This window comes from Penicillium oxalicum, chromosome VII, assembly GCF_001723175.1.
Source record: "Penicillium oxalicum strain HP7-1 chromosome VII, whole genome shotgun sequence".
Taxonomy (NCBI): domain Eukaryota; kingdom Fungi; phylum Ascomycota; class Eurotiomycetes; order Eurotiales; family Aspergillaceae; genus Penicillium; species Penicillium oxalicum.
In genome coordinates, this window is record NC_064656.1 from 1,734,720 (window position 1) to 1,749,356 (window position 14,637).

The window sequence follows — 14,637 nt, forward strand, 5'->3', positions numbered from 1 at the left end:
CAGCATGATTCACTCTCTTTTCTCATTTTCTGCCTGTTTGTCGACACGGTTGACTTGGGAGATTGTATTCATCCAGTTCTTCAAGATACATTGAGGCATTCGACAAGACTCACCGCCCGCTTTGTCATACTAGATTGACTTGCTTTACAATCTTCTTTCTGTCCTCATCTTCTCTCTCTCTCTCATTCTCTCCCTCTCCCTCCCTGTTCTTTACTTCCTCCCCCTTCTCCTCCCATCCCTATCCTCTCTGTCCTGATTCATTGCTTGTTCATTTGAAAAAAAAGATTGTCTTGTCCCGCACCCCCCGAGATCTTCGCAGTGTCTGTTTAACTCTTAGTCTTTGCTCCCGATTCTCCTTCGACTTTGGTCTGCCCTGTACTCAAGCACAGCAACGCCTGAACCTCATGCCTGCCGTTTCCATTTTTTTGTTATAGGCGCTGATTCCACGCTCATGGCTTTAGTGGTCGTTATTGCCTAATTTCTATCTTACAATCACTGAATATTTTTCATTTTCATTCATATATTTTTTCGTTTATCAATACAAAGGCCCAGACTCAGCTCCTCATGTGTTGAAACTTCTCGTTCGAACCCCCCGTTCTACTTCGAGGACTCTCATGGCGTGAGTTGGGGGACCACTGCACAGTCACGGTATACAAATTCCCACACTGTATTAATCTAACTTTGCTGTTTCCAGATCCTTTTGCTTCTCGTTGGTTTATTATTGTTGTTATTGTTTTTCTAGGGGACTTTTAAGGTAATCAATCAATCAACCTGGTCTTCAACGACGTTGAATCATGACTTGTCGTAATAGTGAAAACAAAAGGTGATTTTGTCTCTTTGTTTTGTTTAGTAGATTTCTCTGCGTCTATGCAATAAGCAGGCTAGTCTTTGTTTGACTGTAGAACCGACTTTGTATGTTTAAGAAAATGTGTTTATGGATGTTGCAAGTTTCTTTGCACCAGTAGAGTGCAAGCAGGATGCTTGTCAACATGGACTATATGCTCAGAAAGGCATAGGAAAAGTACACCCCTTGCAAAAGTGAATGACAACGAGACCGTAGTCGACTGGAACTTTATAGTAGATAGTACCTACTAGGTACTACCAAGGTACTACTAATGGTTACTAGGTCCTAGTAAACTCACCATGCAATACTCAGTCTATTCTCAGTCTACCACGATAACACTTCAATCTTCAATCTTTTACTTTCTCGTTTCTTTCTTTCTTTCTGTGTATGAGTTTCTAGCTACGCACAGAACCAGGGTACATGAAAGATACCAAAGTTCAATTCAATACAAGTGACATCCATACTAAAGTGCTTAGTACCAAGTGCTACGAAAGTGAACTATTTTATATTTGTAATAGGAGAAATCCCACCACATGTGACTGGACTGGTAAACGCTGATTGATGTGCAGGAATCTTGCTTGGGCCCAGCCCAGGTCGGGCAGCCATTTCGTTTTCATTGACAATTGTCAATGGCTTGATGTACTGTGGGTGTTGGAGGTTCCTCTTCTTATTTTCAGATGGCCAATCATAGTATTGTTATTTTGTATATTAAAAAAAAACAAAAAAAAAGAGGTGGAGAGTTATGTGCGTGGACCTGTATGGAATTAAGAATGCGAGAGCGTGGATTACAATAGAGCAAAAACAAATAGCAAAAAAAAATAAGAACTGGAATACAAAAGGTCAGACAAAAGAAAAAAAATAGTCATAATAAGAATAAGAAGAAGAATATGATAAAAAAATAACAAATCCATTTCCTGACGGGTATGCATACATGACACCTGATTCATACATTAAGTCTTTCTCTAATAACCTTTTGGAACTGATCACCTATCAATCAATCCCCAAGGTACAATCCACTCTTCTTCAAACTGACATATCCTTCATCCTTTGTTTCCGCATTCATCTGGGAAATGCGTTTCTGGTTCTCAAGGTGCTTCTGGACTTCCAGCTGGCGTTTGAGCTCGTTTGCTTCGTGGACTAGATCTGCCCTGTCGCCGTACAGATCCTTGTACAATTGAGCCGTACCGGCAGCCATCTCGTCCGTCAGCCTCAAGAGGGCTCGTGGAAGAAGAGTTTCGACCTGACGAGCCAGAGTGTCTTCTTCATCTGCGCGCTGGCGCTTGCGGCTTTCTTCTTGTTGGGCCTTTTCTTCGAGGAATTTGCGCTTGTACTCGGTAACTTTCTTTCGTCGCTCTTCTTTGGCGGCAAGATATTTGAGAGAGTGGCTGAGTTTGGTCTCGGCCGGGGGACCAAGTCCAGGGGCGGCGCGGAGAAGAAGAGGACATGACCTTGCTCATCACAGTGGAATTGAGAGCGAACCTCGGGTGGGATGGCATTGTTGGCCGCATCGTTGAGGTGGTAGACCTCAACTGGTCGGGGTGCGTTGGGGTTGTATACGGGGGCAGGCTGTGGTGGTGGAGGGAGCGGTGCTGGTTGAGGTGCTGAGACGGATTGCGTCCGGGCTGGAGGGAAGTTGTGGCCGCTGAAGTGGGCGGGTTGCTGGACTGCATATTGCGGTGCCGCAGGTGAGCCATGATAACCTGCAGCTGCAACGGGTGCTGGAGGCATAAAAGTGCTTGGACGCCGCTGATTTGGTCCTTGATACATTTGCGGGTTCATGGCAGGTTGGTAGGCCGGCTGGGCTGTCGGTACCGGCGAAGTCTGCATCACTGGAGCAGCAGGCACTGGAGTAGAAATCTGAGGAGGAACTCCAGGTCCAACGGAGCCCATCATGTTGGGAGTCGCCATGGGTTGTTGACTCATGGATGCACGAGGAGTGGCGGTGGACATAGCTTGAGGTGGAAGAGTTGGTGGTTGGGGAGGAGGTGAAGGGGTTGGCTCTGGAGGAGGGGATTCCTGGAAAAGAAAAAGGTGAAGAGTCAATGTTTGCTCCCTTTGGCTATCCACACAAGCTCACTGACGCGTGGAAGGAAGGGGTCTCATTAGAGGGAAGGTGTCGTTATCAACATTCAAAACGTACATTTTCATCGCGGGGCCGACGATGCACTGCACCCACCATGGGAGGCGCATTGTCGGCACCCCAAGTTGGCCGAGGCAAGTCGTCTGTTTCTTTGGCATCACTCTTGAGCAAATGCTTGATCGGACTCGGAACCTTTCGGATCTTGCGTGGCACATCGAACAGATCCATCTCATAATCCTTCTCACGCACTTCATCCGGCAAGCAACTAGCCCACGTCTTGATCTTGTTGAGCTTGTGTTTCTCTTCGTTGTATCGTGCCTCACAGACATAGATCTCCTTGTCCGGGGGCAGGTCGCGAGGGCGGCCGCGACTGTACCGAGTGAAGAACATGACGAAACAACGATCCACAATCTCCTCGACCCGGTGATCACGATACTGACCGGTCTTGACCACTTCGTTGGGGTAAAAATGCTTCTCAAAATGGTGGACTGTCTGCTCGGGCCGGTAGTACCAGCAGGCATTGATCCATTTCTGGTCCTCGGAATCTTGCCACGTCCGATAGATCTGTGCGACAATCGGCTTGGACACATCATTGGGATTCTGGATGTGAACCCAGTCGCCAACCTTCCACAGCTCATTCCGGTACAAGATTCCATCCGGCAAGGGGAATCGACCGTCCTCCATCAGATACTCACTGTCAGGCTTCTTCTTCTCTTGCTCCGCCAGCTTGCGCGCCTCAATTTGGAGATCAACAGCGTCCTTGTAGATCTGCGACTCGGATTGGTTGTATGCCCGGGCATTGTTGAACATGAGGTCGAGATCCCGCATAAAGTGGTCGACCGAGTTGTACTTCTTGCGCTTGGCCTTGCGCTTGATGATGTCAATCGCGATGGGCTCTTTGATCTCCATGTAGTAGTCCGGGTACGACATCTTGTCGGGCAGCCGTTCAAAATGGGAGATTTTCAACTGGCCCCCGGGCCCCTTGAACTTGCGAATGCCCTTGAGGATAGTCTTGATCCGTGTCTCCATGGGCGTGTCCACACGGGGAGGGCGCCCGCGCTTCTTGCGAGACTCGGGCTCGTTCTTCTGATAGCCGCGCTTGAACCCCGGCTTCGGTCCTGGCTTCTTCTTCCGCCGCTCATCGTCCGAGTCATCCTCATCATCCTCATCATCTTCTTCGTCCTCGTCATCCTCCTCGGGGAGCGGGTCGGCTTCGGGAATCTCGCCAAGATCCGGCAGTTGAGCTTCCTCGGCAGTGAGGAGTCCCCTCTCAACCAGCTTCTTCAATTCCGCGACGATGACATCCTACATGCGCGGAGAGGTCAGCTCTGTATCGTTCTGTCTGCTCCACCCATTCCATTCTTCTGGATCACAGGTATTACCTTGATCACAAGTGCATCTTCATACGCTTGCGATTTGGGCCGATTGTAAGTCTGCGCATTGTGGGGAATCTGTCCAGTTCAATGCCGGTTAGTCAACCGAGTCGCGCCCGAGGGCAGTGGAGAACAGGGACTTGTTGCGCATACCAGAGCAAAATCGCGCACAAAGTTGGTGATGTGCTTGTATTCGCGCTTATTGATCCGGGCTTTGATGATACTGAGGGCCATGGGCTCCTTGATGATATCGTAATAATCAGGAACAATGCGCTTGTTTACACTGCGGTGAAAGAGTCGGGAAGGGTCATGTCCACTAGAGTATGTACTGTCAGTCGATCGATCCTGTCGATAACTAGGCCCATCAGGCTGACCTGGGTTCTCAGTCACTTACTCGGGCTCGCGAAACTCATAAATGGCCATGAGCATGTCCCCCATTCCTTGCCATTGATCTTCCGTGACCGCGCCATCCTCCTCAATTGATTTGACAGGCTCCTCCGGCTGAGGTGCAGAATTTTCGCGCTCAGGCGACCCTGCAGCACTCATGATTGTGACAGGAACGCGTATAAGAGAGGCCTAGAAATGCTATTGCGCAGATTCTAGTGTCTGATTGTGAGGCGTCGCGGGCATTTGGGGTCGGGAGGAGGTTTCAAAAGGATGGGTCCGGGGACCCGCGCGAGTTGTGCGGCCAGCTGAGTCAGCTGTATTATTTCAACTCATTACAGCTGTATTGTCAATTACCACCCTGCTTTGCCAGCAAGAATGGCGCTAAAATTGACTGTACGAGGGTCTGCAGTGCACAAAGCAGACCAGCTTCACATGGACACATGAAATCATTTGCAAGGATCAGAGCAAATGTCTGGATTCCTCTTTGGTGTCTGGCATTGAAATCTTGATACGCGGCTCCGAGGCGTGCGGGGTGAGGAGCATGTTCTCCGCACTGGCGCATTTGTTGATTTAAGGACCAGACCAGATTGACAGTCGTTCAGACACTGTTGATCTGAGAGATTATTGACATGAGTTAATTCATCTTGATTAAATGCTTTGCCAGCTAGGAATAAATGTGGACTGGCTTGAAATATCAATGCCTATTTAGTTGGAGGTTCCATAGGTGTTTCCCAATCTCGCTGGCTAGCGGTGGGTTGAAAATTGGAGATGAAGGGATCTAAGAGCGATCGAAGCGGCGCATTTGTGTGGTACACGCCCCTTCTGAAATTCTAAGCGCTGATCTCCTATCTGTATGTCCTTTGCCGAATCTTCTTTTAGGTGCTGATTCATCATGTTCTGAGAATATCTGGATTCCCCCTGCTCCTAATTACGAGATAGGAAGTACAGATGAAGTCATATGTCGGGGTTGAAACTACTCCAACACGGATTTCCATAGATTGCTCGCTTCAAGCTCGCTTGACCACAGACCAAAATCGTATCAACTGCCTAGTTTCTTGTGATTTTTCATGAGACTTACTTTAAGTCAAATCAACCGTCTGTTCATATTGTCCGTAGTCTGGGCGTCATTTCAACAGTGTCCTATCTCCAGTCCTATTGCACAGCATAGCCGTGAGTCGGTGCACATGGAACCCTCTAAGTGCCAGACCCTCGATTGCTTTCTTTTTGATGCACAGCTTGTTCCTCTCAGACTCCAATGGTATGCCTATCTCCAGGTCTAAGTGCAGTACTTGTTCCATATATCACCAGACACTTCCAGGTTGCTGATCTTATCAGTACACTGAACTGCCTGTTCACATGGCCCTGCATAGCGCATGTGCTGCATAAGTTACAGTTACCCACACTCGGGCGGCGTCATAACTTCTTCGTCCGCTGGCCATTTGTCAGACCCAACTCCTCGAGTCCCGTCAGAGCAACCTCGTTGATGCGTACATACAACTCTATAGCACTATTCCAAGCTCTCGATTTCTATCGCCCTACATACTATCTGTATATCTTATTCTGAACATGCGTCTCCGTGTGCGTGGCCCCACAGGCCAGTCCACCCTCACTTTGGACGACGCTGCGACCATACAAGACCTACGTGGACAGATCACTGAGAAGACAGGCATTGCCTCCTTCGATGTCAAATATGGATATCCCGACCTGAAACCCTTGCACTTGCACACTTTTCAACCAGACCAGAAACTGTCCGAGTCAGGAGTCAATTTCAATGGAGAACAATTAATCATTGCGCCACGAGAATCCTCATCTCCTGCGCAAGCGGCCGAGTCCATCGTGACTCGGCCCAGTGCCAGCTCGGCCTCACAGACCCAATCGTCACCAGCCAAATCAAACCCTTCCCGATCGCAAAAGGCAGAAAATTCAGCCGACGACCCTCCGGAGATTCCTTCGCCCGAGCATGGCGGCACATTTGTTCTACGAGTCATGCCCGACGACAACTCGTGTTTGTTCCGCGCCGTCGGAGCCGCCGTCATGGGCGACATGGACACCATGGTGGAACTTCGATCTATAGTCGCTGGCTCGATTCAGTCCAATCCGACAGAATACACGGCAGCCATTCTGGGCAAGAACCCCGACGAGTATTGCCAATGGATCCAGAATGAGGATTCCTGGGGAGGGGCTATCGAACTAAAGATCCTCAGCGAGTACTTCAATATTGAAATCTGCTCCATCGACGTACAGACCCTCAACACTTTCCAATTCAATGAAGGCGCACCGACTCGCTGTATCGTGGTCTATTCGGGCATTCACTACGACGTTCTGGCCCTGTGCCCTTCTGGTCCACCTCATACGCGGGCGGATCTGTTCGCCCCCAACGACACCAAGATCTTCGATGCCGCGGATCCGGTGGTTTTGGAAAAGGCAAAGGAGATGTGTCTGGTGTTGCAGAGTAAGCATTATTATACGGATACAGCGGGCTTTCAGGTGCGCTGCAATACATGTGGAGGCACCTTTACAGGAGAGAAGGGCGCTGCCAAACATGCGGCAGAGACGGGGCATTATGATTTTGGCGAAGCGGCCTAGTCGCATTTAAGATGATCTGGGGCTGCGATGAAATTGTGAATGGAATGGGCACAGGGCTTGGCAGCCATAGTAAGAGAGCCATGAATTGTGGTATTAGTTGCATAAGACTTGCCCTCCCCCTCAGGGTTGCATCATTTATCATACATTTCAGGATTGAGGAGCATCTCGAGCTCGTCCACCTCTTCTGCCGCCGCAGCTGCTTCTTCATCCATTTCGTCTTCCTCGTCGAAACTGTTCTCCTCTGGATGGCCCCCCCATTCCACGTCATGAAGGATAGGCTCGGTAAAGAACTCATGCTCGAGCGCTTCCTCCGCGCTCAGGCGCTTGGATGGGTCCAGCTCCATGAGTCCCGAAAGCAGGCGCGTCGCCTGAGACTCGCTCTCTGTTAAATCTTCCACGCAACTGGACCATTTCACCAGTTTTTCCCAGCTGTACCCTTTCTCTCCAATCGTCGGTAGGTTCGTCTCGAATATTTGCCCGTGCATCGCGGCGGCCGCCTTCATCCGTCGTGTGCCAAATATACTGGCCATTTCAATCATCGCGTCGATATCATCGGCCGAGTTGAAGAAGGGGAATCGTCGCCCCAGCAGGGTGAGAAGGATCACTCCGACGGACCACATGTCAATCTTGGTAGTCTGAGATGTGCACTTGAGCAGCACTTCGGGGGCCCGGAACCCTCGCGTGCCAGCACGGTTTGCTCGCCGCGACGGTCGAGAATCTGCTTTTGGATATCCGCTGGAGATACCGTTCGATGGTGGGTTTTTGGAGAAATAACTGGACAGTATTCGACCACGACGGACGTAGCTTTGATGGGAACAAAGACAGGGGCTGCTGTATTCGGAGCCTTGGCGCTATTGGGGACAGAAACAGACAATTAGTTTGATGCGACATTGGCAGAAGCCGCAGTCGAAGTGAAACATACCTCGGCAAGACCAAAGTCAACCAGAACACCCTCTTTCAAGTCCGGATTGTAAAGGAAATTACTGCCCAGAAAAAAGGATAAGTCCAATGCCAATCGTTTTCCAGGGTGGTGATGACACATACGTTGGTTTGATATCTCGGTGGATAATTTCATGCGCGTGTACCGATTTCAACGCCGTCAACAGTGACCATAAATAGTGCCGCATGTCGGCGACCATAAAAGTGCGATATTGAATGCGGAAGTCCGTATGGGGAAAGTACGGTAAGACCGCCACCACCTGATCTTGGTATCGGAAGGCTGTGATCAGAGGGCAAACAGACTTGCATCCTCGTAGGTCGTGAAGAAGTTCCAACTCGTTCTGAATGCGAATGGGACTACTCGTGACGTAGATCTTCTTCAGCGCAACGTACCGAGGCTTCTTTCGTCCGTTGGAGTCACCGGTCGTCTTTCGTCGCTTATTTGGTGGATTGTCCCATTCTTCAGCCTCCCGGTCCTGCGCTTGGCCAAAGATTTCCCATTCTTTTCGGTAGTGATAATGATATTGTAAATCCTCGGCCTTGTAGACGGTCGAAAAGGTCCCTTTGATGCAAATTTTTGTGAGCATATATTTTTTGGACAATCTCCAAGAAGCCATGCACTCGGAGCTGGAAGAGAACCAACCTTCTCCAATTCGGTTGATCAATCGAAATCGATCCGCGATTTCGGGAAATGTGTTCTTCAATTTAATCATGTCCTCGCGCACTGTTTCGTCGACCTCTTCCTCTTCCTCCTCTTCCCCATCAAGTTCACTCTCCGCCGGTGATGTGTCATCATTGGTTCTGCTGTCGTCTTTTGCGATTGTGTATTGAGGTGTGCCTGCGTGGAGTCCTTGTCCGGAACTACTGCGCTTTAGCTCAAAGACTCCCGCGGGGGCCCCGCGGAGAGTGGTCATGGCGAGTCGTGATAGGTTTTTGATAGGAAGAGCGATGATGTCAAGGAGGATCAAGTAAGAGAATGCAAAAATCAAGTATTGCGATGTTTGTCTGGTATCAGCCGAGAAGTTGTTGCGACCTGCAAGTCGTGCAGTGTAGGATATTGAGCGGAGGAGGAGGGTTTAGCGGGCAGCGCAAACAACACCAACCGAACCTCCGATGTTTTTCTCCGAAAGCGTCGCCGCAAACAACGACACGATCCATAGAAAAAAACACGCGCAAATGACAGTATTGGCGAGCGGTGAATTTGGGCGGTGAACACGTCTGGGCGTATGCAATCCCTGTAATAAGCAGTAACGCTGAAAGAAAAGTGTCCCAAAAGGGCAAAAGCCAAACACCCGCTTATCAACACCCGCCGATTCTGACGGCGGGTTCCCCTCCCCTCTTCCATCTTGTCCACACCACGCTGCCCACCATGGAGGATAGAATACAGTTCGACATCAACGAATCGCTCAAGTACTACTTGAGTGATCCAGCATCTATCCCTACTCCCGATGCAGACCCAGAACTGTTGGACTGCGAGTCCGACCCAAATCAGCTATCAACAACGCTTGTGGACAGTGTTCTGAACCCGATCGTGGATGCGGTCGCCGAGAACCCAGAAGGACTCACGAGATCATCATTCTTCGACTCACTACAATTTTTACTCAAGTGCGCTCCTGTCCCTTTCCAAGTCTCCCGTAGAGATTGCCTCCCGCCTGAACCCGATTCTGAACGTTTGAACCATTGCAGATACCCGAGCTTCCTTCCCGCAAAATCTCTCAGCAAAGTTCTCGACTTGATCGTTTCTGGACTGTCGGTCGAAGCCGAGATAATTCACAGTGATCTCGAGTCCGATGAGCAAGATGCGATTCAACATCACAAGCAACTTTTGGAGATGTATGGGTTCTTGCTTCAGTGGGCTCTGTCTGCCGTGGAGGTGAAGGCAGCAGAGAAGCCCGCCGAGTCTGCACCTGTTCGCAGCCGCGGTCCCAAGTCCAAGTCCAAATCGACCAAAGATGGCCAGTGGGACTGGGTACCGCAGATTCAGATCTCCATGGAGACCATGTGCAAGGTGATGAAGCTCAAGCTCGGTCGCATATTCCTAACAACTTCAGATCGCGACACTTTTATTACATTGTTCACTCGCACGATTTACCTCATACTGGAGAGCGAGCAACGGGTGAAGAGCATGGTGATTCGCATGCACGCTTTCAAAGTCTTGTGTATCGCGGTCAAGCATCATGGTCATGCCTTTGGTGCGTGTCGCAGAGGATTCGGCTTCGTGTGGTGCATCGTCTGACATTCACATTAGGCGCGCAAACCTCCATTGTACAGAGTCTCACATACTTTGAGCATCTTTCTGAACCGATGGCCGAGTTCCTCCACATTCTCGCAGAGCAATACGATTATCCACAGCTTTCAGATGAGATTTTAAAGTATGGCAGCCCAGTTTTGGTCTCGGGAGATCGTCACGGTGGCTAACCTTTGAATAGGGAGTTGGGAAATAAAGAGTTCAACTCTAACGATACGCGAGGACCAAAGTCCGTCTCTGCCTTCATCATCAAACTGTCCGAGCTCGCCCCGCGGTTGATCATCAAGCAAATGACCCTTCTCGCAAAACAGCTGGACAGTGAGGTAGGGACAAATTCTCCAAGCAGCTTTTCTCATTCAGTCGTGGACTTACATTTCTTTCAAGGCCTACACGCTCCGCTGCGCCGTCATTGAGGTCTGTGGAAACCTAATCTCCGATTTGAGCCGGCAAGAAGAACCCAGCGAGAACTCCAAGACACAAATCAACGCATTCTTCGACGTACTGGAAGAGCGCTTCCTTGATATCAACCCGTACTGCCGAAGCCGAGCAATTCAAGTCCTCATGCGGATCTGCGATTTGGAGCAGAAGTTCCCGAAACGCCGACAAGCCGCTGCGCAGCTGGCTGCGAGAAGTTTGGAGGACAAGAGTAGCAACGTTCGTCGAAATGCAATCAAGTTGCTGTCGAAATTGGTTGCAACACATCCCTTCAGCGTTATGCATGGTGGCCAACTCTCCCACAAGGAGTGGTCCGAGAGGTTGGATGGTGTCGACCAGGAGCTGAATTCTTTGCGCCCTGCAGAGACTCCTGGGTTTGACGGCGAGGCTACCCAAGTCGACCCTGAGCTCCTGGATGATGCTACTCAATTGCCTGATGAGTCCCCCTCCAAGGCACCGCGGATGTCAGAGGAGCAAAAGGCGGAGGCGATGCGCAAAGCCGCTGAACAGGCTGCTACGTCCGAGTTGCTCACGCGGCTGCAATTGACGAGGAAATACTACAACGAGGCCATTCGGTTCATTGAGGTCCTGCACTCTGCATCGACTATCGTATCTCAGTTGTTGTCGTCACGAAACAAGAGTGAGGTCATCGAGGCCATGGACTTTTTCGTGATGCTTGACGCGTACAAGGTTGAAACAGCTCGCAGCGGAATTCGCCGCATGCTGCGACTCATCTGGACCAAGGGCAACAGTGACGAAGGCAAGGGTGTCCAAACTCACTTGATTGATTGTTACAAGGGTCTCTTCTTCGACGCTCCGGATTCTTTCAGCCCGAACGATGCGGCCAATTACATTGCCCGTAACATGATCAGCTTGACTTTTGGGGCGACTCCGGCCGAGCTGACCTGTCTCGAGCAACTTCTCAGCACCATGATGAAAGCTGGACATATCTCGGAGGCCGTCATTGCGAAGCTATGGCAGGTCTACAGTGTCACCAGGAAAGAAATCTCCAAGACTCAGCGCCGAGGCTCTATCATTGTTCTGGGTATGTTGGCGTTGGCAGATCCCGAGGTTGTTGTCAAGGAGATCGATGCGATGCTGCGCATTGGTCTTGGTTCTTTGGGGCGATCAGATCTTGTGCTCGCCAAATACACATGCATTGCCCTCCGACGCATGGTCCCCGGACGCCAGGCGAAGGCTAAGGATGTTGTGAGTGTGCCTAAGCTCGCCAATGATCACTCGGTTCTCGTCAGGCTGGCGGCGATTCTGGAGATCGTTTCGGAGAGCAAGGAATGGTATGGTGTGGCTGAGCAGGCAATCAGCGCCATCTACGCGTTGTCTAAGCACCCGGATGTTCTCTGCTCTGACATTCTCCGTCGCAAGACACGCTTCGTCTTCCAACCTCAGTCTGAACGCTCGTCCTCACCCCACTCCACAATCAACGGCGAAGACCAAAGGCATGGAACAATTGAGCCCAGTGAAGAATCAGCACCTAGATCGAAGCCCTCGTCGGCAGCTCTGTCGCAACTGTTGTACGTTGTAGGTCACATTGCGATCAAGCAGATCGTGCACCTGGAGTTGTGTGAGCTGGACTTTAAGCGACGCAAGGCTGAGCAAGAAAAGACTAAGACCGCTGAGGCTACCGCGGCCAAAGATGGTGATGCCGAGGCCGATGAGCTTGATCTCATTGGAGGAACCACCGAGGATGACTTTCAGGACGCAATGGCTCACATCCGAGAGCGAGAACTTCTGTATGGGGAGAACTCCCTGTTGGCCAAGTTTGGCCCGCTCGTTGAGGAAATTTGCGCAAACAACAATGCCTACCCCGACTGTGACCTCCAAGCGTCCGCAACGCTCTGCATGGCGAAGCTCATGTGCGTGTCGTCCGAATATTGTGAGAAGAACCTACCACTTCTGATCACCATCATGGAGCGTTCGGAAGACCCAATTGTCCGCAGCAATGCTGTCATCGCTCTCGGCGATATGGCTGTCTCCTTCAATCACTTGATTGATGAGAACACAGACTTTTTGTATCGTCGTCTGAATGACGACGATGCTTCCGTGAAGCGCACGTGTCTCATGACATTGACATTCCTTATTCTTGCTGGTCAAGTCAAGGTCAAGGGTCAGCTCGGGGAGATGGCCAAGTGCTTAGAAGACGAGGACAAGAAGATTGCCGACCTGGCTCGCATGTTCTTCACTGAGCTGGCCACCAAGGACAATGCCGTGTACAATCACTTTGTCGACATGTTCAGTCTGCTTAGTGCGGAACGGAATTTGGAAGAGGCGTCCTTGCGTCGGATTGTCAAGTTCCTCATCGGATTTGTTGAAAAGGTACGCTCTCACTGTCATGCATTCCCTTTTTCTTTATTTTTTCTCCTATTCTCTTTTGAGTTCCCTCATGTGGGTACAATGTGCTCACCCCTCATTTGCTTTCTAGGAAAAACACGCTCGTCAACTCTCCGAAAAACTCGCCGCTCGTCTGCCCCGTTGCGAGACGGAGCGTCAATGGAACGACGTCGCATATGCTTTGTCTTTGCTCCCGCATAAGAACGAGGAGATCGCCAAGGTTGTTGCTGCGGGTTTCAATAAGGTCACTACAAACTCCAATTCTGCTACCAGTGCCCCTTCAAGTACGCCGGCAAGCACAGCACCGGTCAGTGCGTCAGCATAGAGTTGAGTCTGATTGAAACGTTGGTGGGTGTCACGACTTGATGCGGCGGAGTGAGCATGGACGCTGGTCTTTTTTTTGCGTCTTTTTTTTCCACTCCTTTTCTTTTTCTTCTCATTCTCTCGTTTGCTATTTGTATATCCTTGCATTTTGGGAATTCTTTTCATGTTCATTTTTATTTTTGTTTTCCCGTTTCTTTTTCTGGGGGTTGGGGAAGGGGGCTTCTTGAGGGAGGTGTTGGCAACTGGTTCAAGCTGTCCAGGCTGGTTTGAGAGTCTTTTGTTTTTCGTTTTTATTTTGTTTTCCCTTCAGGACCAGTATCTTGCCCTTTGGGTGATGCGTGACGGCAATTCAATGTTACCAGAAACCTTCGGATCCTTGGGTCGAGGTGATCGTCTGAACTCGATGCTACGCTCTTCATTGCTTTGGGCATAAACCTGGGATTGCGCGCCGCCGAATACCGGGGCCGAAAGAAGAGAAACCTCCACATCTATGTAATGACTCATGGCTTCCTTTAATATGTATTCTAAAATATTTGAAACAGGAAAGGACATACACTCTCGCATGCAAGAAGACGGAGAGAGGACCACAGTGATGGTGGGATGGCGCAAACAACAGAAAAGCGAGTAACAAGTCCAATCGCCCCAGGCGCAAAGACTCTTTCTTTCGGTCTCTCTCTCTCTCATCGATAGTAAACAGACACACAAGTAGAATGGTTGGGCTCAAAAGGGAAACCACAACTAAACTGGAAAGTGCAAAGAAAAGAAAAACATCAAGAGGGGCGAGGGAATTGACAAGAAACGTCTACGACGCCAGTGATTCCTCTTCCCCTTGAACAAGGAAGGCAAGGTAAATCAGTGGACGCATGCCAGATACGCCCAACGTAGTGAGGAGGTCGACCCGGACTGTGGCTTGAGTCGGAATAAATGGATGTTTCCACAGGAGACAGGGAAGAGGGAAAGCACGGAGAAACGGAGTTGGAAAAGGGGGAAGTCGCGAATGTTGCTGGACTTGGTACCTTCGCAGCGTGAGGCCTCATAGATATCTATGCACAACGCAGCCCGGGTTCTCCGT

At 50.1% G+C, this 14,637-nt stretch overlaps 5 protein-coding genes across 5 annotated transcripts; 2 read left to right on the forward strand and 3 right to left on the reverse strand.

The window, feature by feature from the left end:
* Window positions 1-1,838: 1,838 nt before the first annotated feature.
* Window positions 1,839-4,843, reverse strand: POX_g09127 (uncharacterized protein; the record flags this gene model as incomplete). Its single annotated transcript, XM_050117888.1, has 6 exons — window positions 1,839-2,240; window positions 2,324-2,860; window positions 2,985-4,229; window positions 4,307-4,375; window positions 4,451-4,613; window positions 4,692-4,843. The coding sequence occupies 6 exons, from the start codon at window positions 4,841-4,843 to the stop codon at window positions 1,839-1,841; spliced, it is 2,568 nt and encodes an 855-aa protein (XP_049966032.1).
* A 1,407-nt stretch (window positions 4,844-6,250) lies between these two features.
* On the forward strand, window positions 6,251-7,270 carry POX_g09128 (uncharacterized protein; the record flags this gene model as incomplete). Its single annotated transcript, XM_050117889.1, has 1 exon — window positions 6,251-7,270. The coding sequence occupies one exon, from the start codon at window positions 6,251-6,253 to the stop codon at window positions 7,268-7,270; it is 1,020 nt and encodes a 339-aa protein (XP_049966033.1).
* A 131-nt stretch (window positions 7,271-7,401) lies between these two features.
* On the reverse strand, window positions 7,402-9,123 carry POX_g09129 (Cell cycle serine/threonine-protein kinase hsk1; the record flags this gene model as incomplete). The annotated part of the gene is made up of 3 exons (XM_050117890.1): window positions 7,402-8,121; window positions 8,193-8,253; window positions 8,315-9,123. 3 exons carry the CDS (start codon window positions 9,121-9,123, stop codon window positions 7,402-7,404), a joined length of 1,590 nt encoding a protein of 529 aa, XP_049966034.1.
* Window positions 9,124-9,578: 455 nt separating this feature from the next.
* POX_g09130 (Condensin complex subunit 1) lies at window positions 9,579-13,566 on the forward strand (the record flags this gene model as incomplete). The annotated part of the gene is made up of 6 exons (XM_050117891.1): window positions 9,579-9,814; window positions 9,896-10,401; window positions 10,458-10,581; window positions 10,639-10,780; window positions 10,842-13,226; window positions 13,333-13,566. 6 exons carry the CDS (start codon window positions 9,579-9,581, stop codon window positions 13,564-13,566), a joined length of 3,627 nt encoding a protein of 1,208 aa, XP_049966035.1.
* Window positions 13,567-13,871: 305 nt separating this feature from the next.
* POX_g09131 (uncharacterized protein) lies at window positions 13,872-14,249 on the reverse strand (the record flags this gene model as incomplete). Its single annotated transcript, XM_050117892.1, has 1 exon — window positions 13,872-14,249. The coding sequence occupies one exon, from the start codon at window positions 14,247-14,249 to the stop codon at window positions 13,872-13,874; it is 378 nt and encodes a 125-aa protein (XP_049966036.1).
* Between the last annotated feature and the right edge of the window lie 388 nt (window positions 14,250-14,637).